The sequence below is a fragment of the Dermacentor silvarum genome, chromosome 5 (assembly GCF_013339745.2).
Source record: "Dermacentor silvarum isolate Dsil-2018 chromosome 5, BIME_Dsil_1.4, whole genome shotgun sequence".
NCBI lineage: Eukaryota > Metazoa > Arthropoda > Arachnida > Ixodida > Ixodidae > Dermacentor > Dermacentor silvarum.
The window spans coordinates 7,110,577-7,120,499 of record NC_051158.1 but is presented as its reverse complement, the minus strand read 5'-3'; the positions used below and the strand labels follow the sequence as shown (position 1 = coordinate 7,120,499).

The following is a 9,923-nucleotide window of genomic DNA, read 5'->3' as shown; positions in this document are numbered from 1 at the left end:
CTCCCATAACCACCCTTGCTGATATCGGTGACAGTTGGTTCTGAACCGCTTTTCGCCTGAAGCTTCGCGACCTATGTGGATCAACCTTGGCGATAGCGTTTAGGGCCCCGTGTCGCAGAAAATCCGGCGTCGGCAACCGGCGTGTGATCGCGGGTGGCGGAGAAAAATCATCCAACCACATCAACCACGCAGGCCCTCCACGGGGTGCAAGGTTTTGATGAACAAAAAATGAATTTCTCACAGTGAAATCCGTCAGAAAAATGGTAAAGTACGACTTTACCATTCGGCGTCAGATTCGCCGTCGCATTGTTTACCAATCGGCGTCGGCGGATTGTAATTTGAATGTACGAGAAAACCTAATTCTGCTACGAGGAAACTCAAACATTTCTACCAGACCTGCGCGCGTCGGGGCAAGAGCAAACAATTAATAAAATAATAATAAAAAATATGCCAGGGCCTTCACATTTTAATATAAGACCACTTATATTGCCCCTGGAAAAACGTCTTTCCAGCAATGCATTTCACTTTAAAAGTGAAGCCGACTTTATGGGGATCGGTGTAACCTTGGTTTTTGTAAGCTGGCTTTCCCATGTTCAGTGTTGCAGTGAATAAAGCCTGCTTGCCGTATGCGAACGATGCGATGCGAACAGGTCCCGATAATGCCATAGCGTTCTACTCTTAAAGGCGAAGCTTAAGTGTCCTCAAATTTTTAAAGAAAGCACTGTTTTATGCATTGAAGCGCAAAAGTAACTGGAACACCACTGCATTTCGTCAAACAGTTTCCAAATGCATACCTCAAAACTGGCGTAATCATTAAAATTATTTCCCAGTCGATATGCCATGCATCCTCACTAGCTACAATTTGTTAATTAAACAGCTAAGTAGCGTAATTATGTTAATTTTTCGAGTATTTTGATTTATCGTCGAAGTAATGCCCACCGCATCGAATAATTTAGATTAAGGATTAGGATTGCGGTATCTGCCACAGGCAATCTTAAAAATGTTGATGCAGCTAGTAAAACGGCGCCAACGCTTAAAAAACATATTTCGCGCAACATTCTAGCCTGCCTCCCCCGGACACAAATCCTGCGAGCTAATGTTCTGTATTTTCCTTATTTTCATTCAAATGTTTCCAAACAATGTGGTATTCGTTTGAGTCGTATAGAGCGAAATTATAATAACGAAGAAAAGAAAAGCACTAGGCTGTTCCTATGACGTGCGTACATGCAAGTCGCAGTTTCGCCCGAGAGGCGAAGCATAGATTGCGATAGCAAATTAGTGCACAGCTATACGGAGTAAGGATAGTAGCTTTATTGGCCGTATAAACATGCAAACATTCGCTTGCTAACTAAATTAACCAGCATCGTGTCACGTGCGCACAAGCACACATGAACACATCTCACTCAATGCCTGCGGACGCTCGCGGTCAGAACGCTGGAGTGAGCAAGCGCGGCGGCAGCAGCGAGCGAATTGACCTCCGTGCCCTCTCTCGCTTCAACGCGAACTAAGCGGCGAGAACGCAGTGCACACGAAGCTGTCAGCCATCGGCGCACATTGACTCTGTACCCATCTCAGATCGCTTTCAAGATAGGACCCGCGTGGTCGCACCATCCGCAGCCGGAGTAGAACCGTAGAATGCTGCCCCCCCCCCTCCCGGGCCTTGAGCGCGATAGAAGACGGCGCGCTACCTCCCCGCATTCCTCCTATGCGTGCGCGAGACCGAGCCAACATCCTCGGCCCACCTTCGCACGCTTTCACTCTCACCCACAGCATACGGCTTGCGGCCGCGATATTATCGCAGTTCGACTTTATACGGAACATCACGGTGACGCCGATGGCGGGTGTGCGCCTGGAGTGTCCATATATTTACTATCGCAATAATACTATACTTTAATATAATAAATACAGTTTTAATTGAATAATAACAACTCTTATAACCAACTGTTCCGGCGTGAATCTTAGCCGGCAACAGTTATAGATGTTGTATAAAAAATCGCAACAAAGTTCATTGAAATCAATTGAGCTGTTACTGGATGAAAGCATTACGGCGTTTTGCTTGTACTTGAACAAGGAAATAGTCGTCCCCTAGCTAAAGCATCCTGCTAAATAAATATATCTGATTCCTGCAGTTGAATTCGAGGGCGATTTGAAAGAAATTTGTTGCAATTGAGAAGGTTAAATTATAGCTTCTGTAGTAAGCATCATCTTCATATTGTTATAGGACCTCATAATTTAATAACAATGGCAGGACGCTAAAAAATTGAAGCACGCAGTTTATAAATCGCTAACTGAACACCAAAAGCAACAATCGTAATTGTATATGGCCGAGGTCCGTCAATAATAGTATAATTATTTATTAAATTTATAAATTGCATCTGTTAGAGAATCTGAAATAGAGAAGAGTGACATATGAATGTGTTACAGTGTTGACGATGGTTTTCGCAAGTCCTACTCGCAAATTAGTGGCGTAGTCGAGAGCCGTGTACAATACACCAATTTTGTCCGCTGTAGATTTATTGGCCTGCGTGGTGTGCATATTTGTGGTGTAGTTATCTAATACCGAGTTTCAGAATTGATAACTTGGTGCTTGATATTTTTTTTCAGTTTTGCACATATCAACAATTTTCTTAAAGGATTGACGGCCTAACAAACAGATTCTGTTTGGTATACAGTTACTATAGACTTTACCTTCTCTTATAAGTAACCAACTTAACTAAAACCGGTGCAGTGTATGTGGCGAGTAAAAAGATTTATCACTCCCCTCGTATTTACATAGGGTCATCCGATACTAAACCATCCTTTCTTAAATATTTTGAAGAAGAATATCTCTGAAGAAGAAAGTGCTCTGTTGTCTCTTCTGTCCCCTCTGATATCCTTGCGCTGTTAATGAAACTTTAAAGCATGTTTCACTAACAGGCCCAATCTTACCCCTTTCAATTACTCTCTTAACTAACTGCTCAGTCTTGTCCCAGGACCACGCTCACTTCCTCGGACCCCCGTTCCAAGCTCGCCGGCATCTTTTCCCAGGGACCAAATGCTGCAGACTTCAATATCAAGAGGGACGCTCAAGGCGCCTACTTGTTCGATCGCGACCCGGTGTACTTCAAGCCGCTGCTCAACTATCTCCGCTACAAGAAACTGGTGCTCGACAAGGCGGTGTCCGCAGCAGGCACGTTCTTTCCTTCCGGGACACCGCGTGGGCGCCGTGCGGATATCGGTTCTAGAGTGCAGCTCTCAGGCGCCTGCGGCGACCGTCGGCGTCCTACCTTGTAACCGAGCGAGCGAGCACAGCGAAAGATAAAAGCGAACGCCGAGCGCAGCGGGCGATGAAAGACGGTGAGAGCGAAGCGAGCGCAAAGAGGAAAGCGGAAGAGGAGGGTGCGGCGGAATAATGAGGCGGAAAGTGGAGGAGGAGGGATCGTTATGGTGCCTCGATGCGCTCGCTCGCCTCCGCTCCATTCGCAGGAGCGCGCGCATCGAGGCCCCCCTACGCGTCGTCTGTTCACCAAAGCGCTGCATGAGCGGATGTCTGTCTGCGGCGGGTGCTGTGAATCGCGCCAACGCGTCAGCCACGCGGGGCCTCTCGCGATCTCCCGATTAGCGAGGTAGTCGCGCCACACTTCGATCCGTTTGGAACGTTCCGCACGAGACAGATTGTGCGCGCCAGCCAAGAAACGTATACAGCTGCGTTCAAATTTCGCATTAGGGAGTATCGTAATCACCGGTGAGTTTCTTATTCTACGGATAAAAAAGGGCAGGGCATTGGTTAATGCAAACCAAGCAAATCATCACAGTTATTACTCTACAGAAACGTCATAGAGCAAATAGAGCAGGCATAGTTTGGCGAAAAAAAAAAGAAATTGCGATTGAAAAGAGTGAACAAAAATAAATTTAAGTAATATATGCTGATAGAGCACGAAATATTATAAGCAGGAATAAGAACGCGCGCGCACAGCACAGACAGACAGACACGGAATGAAACGCGTCATTTTAGGGATAACTACCTCCTATTGACCATATCCAGTTTGGGTGACATACGCGTAATTGTAACTCGCGCACTATAAGATCCATCGTCACCTTTAGGGACCAGGCCCCCGGCCGTATTCACAAAAAGCTCTAGCGCTCGAATTGTTCGAAATTCCAGCCAATCCTGGTGCTGAAAGTATTATTTTAGCGAAGAGCGTTTTGAATTCAGCGCCAGATTCGTATACGGCGTAATAACGCCGCATTCTCTAGTAAATGCGCGCATGAGGTGAGTCTACGTCAAGGCTTCTTTTTTTTTTTGTCGCGTTTCATCACGTGACCTATAAAACTGCGTTTACTGGAGTTCCGAGAAAGTTATTTTAGAAGAACCTGTTTCATTGCAGGTGTTTTGGAGGAGGCCAAGTACTTTGGGATCGAAAGTTTGGTCAAGGATCTCGAAGCCCTCACCAAGGTGACGCACTTGTGGTTTGCGCGCTGTGTTTGCTCGCAGGGTGTGACGCAGTGCTTTAACCACCGCACGGCTCAGAGTATTTAGTCAACCAGACACTAAAGGAAAACACACCCGCCGCTGCAGCCCAGTTACTGTGGCATCGGCGGCTGAGCTCGAGGTCGCGGGTTCGAACCTGGCCGCGTCGATCGGCCGCATTTCGACGACTTGGAAGTAAAAAATGCTCGGGGGCGTGCTTAGATTTAGGGGCACGTTAAAGAACCGACGACATAGAGCTTGGCAGCGCAGCGTCACACCCACTGAGCTACAGCGGCGGGTTCTTTAAAGTCCCGAAGCTGTTTGAAGCCAGAAAGACGAAGTCTACCGTATAGACTCGTGTAAGGGCCGCACACCCAACCGGGGGGGGAGGGGGGGTGCGGAATTTCACCACCTTGACTAAAAGGTTCAGTCCCGTGTAAGGGCCGCACTTCGTCAAACTTGGGAAAAAAGTGCGGCCCTTACACGAGTCTATACGGTATGCACGTCCATGTTGTACTAGTGCTCGTCTTTGCATGGTGTGCCGAACCACTCCATTCGCAGCTCCCCTATAACTAGCGCCATAGTTGCCCCTAGTGATTTTTGTAAGGAACTCTAGGCGATGTAAACGACTCGCAGGAGGAAGAGAGAACGCACAACAAGGGCGACGCCCAGCCCGGTCTCAATCCGGGCCCGGGAGACCGCGGAGGCAACCGCCCGCTTACTCGGGATGACGTCATATACGCCATTGCGAGAATGCCCGTTGCCGATCTTCGTTTCCAGGTATTTATATCTGCTTTTGCGAATCGTAGAATAATGATCAACAGTCGTCGAGTAAGGAAGGTCTTCCGTGGAGCAGGCGTTCGTATAGCCTTGTTGAAACGTTGGCTACAGGCACATTGCTTGTTCGATGACCGCTGGTAACCTTAAAGTGTCCATATTCCTGTGGACCTCGGTTTTGTTCCTGTAGGCACGGAATGTTCCGCCAATACAGCGCCAGGTATACATTTTGCATATTCATTCCAGCTTTTTTTTTCTGTGATTTATGCACCTGTTTGCAGATCGCCTCATCACTTAACTATTCCATGTAACCTTGTACTGGTATATTTTTGAATGAATCCTGGCTATAGAGTGTGGCATTGAATCCAGACGAATACGTGACAATGCTAGTTGTACTAACACAAATGATGGCAGTCAATTTAATGGAAATTGACCCGTCCAGCCAAGGAAATAATAGTTAAAGCTCAATGAATCAATCGAAAGTGCCCTGCTCGCGAACGCAGGCCGCTGACTTCACTGGCGCCGATCTCTCGAGCCTGGATCTGAACCGCATCAACTTCAAGTGGGCTAAGCTGCGCAACTGCAACCTATCCCACGCAAGCCTCGGCCACTGCAGCTTCGAGGGCGCAGACTTGAGCGGCGCCAAGCTCGAGGTAACGATGATTGTTCATACGGAGAGCGCTGCACTCGAAATTGAGAATTAGGGCTTCTTCGAACACCGAATATTCTGATCGAAATCGAAAACATTAATTAAATACCCGGAGCAGTTCTAATATTTTTCTCTCTCTCATTGATGCGTGCAATTCTTGCATTCTAAGCGAAATATCTCTCTCCCTTATCGGTTGTTACGATGTTCGTCTCTTGCCAGTTGATGTTCCCCGATGACTGAAAGAAAATATGATAGGGATGATGATGACCTCTCCAGGTTCTCCTCGTTAATGCCTGCGTTGCCCTTTTTTTCCAGAAAGCTCAGCTTCTAGGAGCAAAGATGAACAAGGCCAACCTGACGGGAGCCACCATGAAGAACTGCGTCCTGGGACAACAAGGCGATATCGCTTCCAACATTGCTAACCTCGAAGGTAGGCCGCTTGCTTCGCTGGGGCCTGCGGCATTGCAAGTTTTAATGCGTTAGCATTAGGAGTGTCAAAGTGAGCTCCTAAACAACACGTATGCTTTGCAACGTGGCAAACACGCTTTAAATCATGGATGCGGGACCTCAAAGAGGTGGGACGGAATGCTATCGCATTTATCTCGCATTTACCGCTCAATCGATCACCACTGAGTCTTGTTGTCGACGTCGGTATTGCCGACTTCCTTTTATTCGAATGTCCTTCACAAATTTTATTCCTACCCACCAAGATGCGATTCCAGGGATTCGATTCCCAGCCGCGCTGGTTGCATTTCGACGGTGGGCTAAATACAAAAGCTGTCGTGTATCTGGATTTAGATATACGTTTAAGAACGGCAGATGATGAAAATAAACCCGGAGCTCTCCGTTGAGGTTTTACATGCCGAAACCACGATCTGATTATGAGGCACGCCGTAGTGGGGGACTCGAGAATATTTGGACCACCTGGGGTTCTTTAACGTGCGCCTAAATCTAAGCGCACGGTTGTTGTCGCATTTCGCCCCCATCGAAATGCGGCCGCCGTGGCCGGGATTCGATCCCGCGACCTCGTGCTTAGCAGCCCGACACCATTGCCACTAAGCAACCACGGCGGGTGTTGCGGCGTCTATCATAGTCCCATATTGTTGCTTTGGGACGTGAGCTTCAATTAATGAACGAACGAGTAAATCAATCAATCAATCAATCAATCAATCAATCAATCAATCAATCAATCAATCAATCAATCAATCAATCAATCAATCAATCAATCAATCAAGTTTTGTTCTTCCGCTTCTTAACCTCAAATATATGGCTAGCCGTGCTGAAATGAACACTGAATAGAGGCATACATAACGTTAACATGTGTTAGTAAATTACGATCCTGCACCACTAACGGCACCACTTTTACCCGTTGGAGGAGCCTTAATTGGTAATCCAGGCAGTACGTAGTTACGGGAGAGGTGAAGCGAAGCCGTCTTAAATTGAATTGGACATTGTCTGCTCGGGTCGCGACTTACAGCGACATACCAGTACGCGACATACTACGTTGTGATCGCGAGCTCGAGTGGGATGCTGTGACCGCTGGTCTAACAGCGCCATGCTGCTAGTTCGATTAATTCTGATTTGAGACACCTTCCACGTAATAAGTGCGTCATGTATTGTGACTAGAAGTATGATACATAATGTTACATCGAGACATATAAATGTCTCCTGCGTATATTATGTGTGACGCACTATTTTTGTTGGCGAATGCGAGCAGTGGGAGGTCTAGCCTCCGTAAAGCATTGCTTGGTATACGTATGTAGGAAACAATATGCATATGTGATTATGCCGCCGCCGATGCCTTTTATTGCGACAGCACTTATATGGACACTCCGAGCGGATTTCTGCCATCGGCGTCGTCGTCGCCGTCGCCGCGAGGTTCCGTATAAAGTCCAAGGGCGATAAAATTGTCACCGAGCGCCGTGCGCTGTAGTGAAAGCGCGCGAGGGACGCGCGCTTTCACGGAGAGCGAACGCACGGCGGAGAGCAAACGCGCGTCTGCCGTTGTGCGAAAGGCCGGGGGGGGATGAGAGAGGGGGAGGGAGGGAGGGGAGGCGACGTTTAGCTGCGGCACCAAAGGCGTATCTTGCGACCGGGCGCAAGGGGAACTGGAATCTCGCAGGCGATGGGGAGCCTACATGCAAGGCTCCCTAGCAGGCGAAAGGAGGAAAGCGGGAAGGCAGTGCGGGGGAGGGAGGGGTTGCGGCTTCTGCTCTACGAGCAACTGCGTACTTTGCGCGTTCGCGCTCACCGTATCTTGAAAGTGTTCTGCAACACGGCTTCTACCTTTGTATTCGCTGTGCTTTCGCCGCTCAGTTTCCGTTGAAGCGATAGACCGCACGAACCTTCGCTCGCTGCTGCTGGCGCGCTTGCTCACGCCAGCGTTTTGACAGCGGTTGTCTGCGGTCATCGAGTGTGATCTATTCATGTTTGCTTGTGCGCGCTGACACCATGCTTGTTAATTGAGTTAGTAAGCGAATGTGTCCAAGTTTATACAGCCGATAAAACTACTATCCTTACTCGCATAGCTCTCTATTAACTTGATATCGCAATTGATGCTTCACCTTTCGGGCTAAACTGCGACTTCTTTGACAATCAACCTAGTATAACACTAGCCCGTGATAGCAATAATACTTTAGTGCGTTCTCGTTAAACTCATCCTCACAAGATAGCGTCACCAGCTCTTCTACTCGGCGTCTGCGTCTCCCGCATTCCGTAAACGGCGATACGTTAATTATGCTGTATAGGAGCATCTAACGCTCGCTACTGTCTCTTTAACAGAAGAATGTCCTAATAAACTGACTGACCCATTCAAACCGGCATCACAGGGGCCAACCTGCAGGATGCCGTGCTGGACGGGAGCAAAATGTACGGCGTCAACCTCAAGGGGGTGCTTCTGAGGAATGCCAGCATGGTAGGCTGTGACATGCGCAGCGCAGTCCTTACCGGTGCTACCATGGTGGTGAGTTGGTGCTTGATTCCGGCTTACAGTTCGTAATAATCGACACAAGCACTGTGTGAACTCTGTCCAGGCATCTCTGGGGCCTTTCTATGACTTCCTGTATACACTACCCGACTTGTGCACTATCTTACACGTATATTTACGTATCACGTGCGACAGCACAAGCACGAAGAATTGACAAATGCATGCACTGCCTATAGTTCTGGTGATAGCAGAACACCAGTGGCAGGTTTCACTCTAATATATTTTCGTTAGGCTAGATGAATGTACACACACACACAGAGAGAGAGAGAGAAAAGGTAAAGGAAAGACAGGGAGGTTAACCAGAGGTTATCTCTGCTTGGCTACCCTATGAATGTAGAGCCTTTGGGAAATCTATACGGGCTACTCTGCGCCTTCACCATATGTGTCGTTTGGCTGTGTGATGCGGTGCCCGTTGTTATATCTGCTCTGCGTAATTCTGGATGGTGAGTAGGTACAACATTTCAATCCCCAGGGCTCTGGAACTTACGGCATTCCACAGGAACTTACTTAAGCAGCCTGTAGTTAGGTTGGTGGAGGCGAGCAACATAGCCAATATACTGTCGACAAAAACTGTACCTCTTGTCCCTTTTCCCCTTCCTTGAGACACCATGCATCATTGAACTTTGCAGGACTGCAACTTGTCCAGCTGCAACCTGCAAGACGTGGTCCTCGGCTAGCGGCTGGCGACATGCGAAACGGCTTCCCGTGATCTCGGCCTAGGAGGCGCACCATACTGCAATAATCTAAACGTCCAGTATATATGGCGTAGATAAAACACCATGACTCGACGTGCCTACTTTCTTTTTTTTCATTTTTCAAGTTATTAAACATTCTATCTATCTATCTATCTATCTATCTATCTATCTATCTATCTATCTATCTATCTATCTATCTATCTATCTATCTATCTATCTATCTATCTATCTATCTATCTATCTATCTATCTATCTATCTATCTATCTATCTATCTATCTATCTATCTATCTATCTATCTATCTATCTATCTATCTATCTGTGTGTGCGTGTGTGTGTGCACGTGCGTCCGTCCGTCCGTCCGTCCG

The 9,923-nt window shown here is 47.6% G+C and overlaps 1 protein-coding gene across 1 annotated transcript; it reads left to right on the top strand.

The window, feature by feature from the left end:
- Positions 1-3,326: 3,326 nt before the first annotated feature.
- Positions 3,327-9,603, top strand: LOC119452855 (BTB/POZ domain-containing protein KCTD9-like). Its single transcript, XM_049667158.1, has 6 exons — positions 3,327-3,336; positions 4,368-4,435; positions 5,731-5,880; positions 6,192-6,306; positions 8,705-8,838; positions 9,492-9,603. Exons 1-6 carry the CDS (start codon positions 3,327-3,329, stop codon positions 9,537-9,539), a joined length of 525 nt encoding a protein of 174 aa, XP_049523115.1. The 3' UTR covers positions 9,540-9,603.
- The last annotated feature ends 320 nt before the right edge of the window (positions 9,604-9,923 follow it).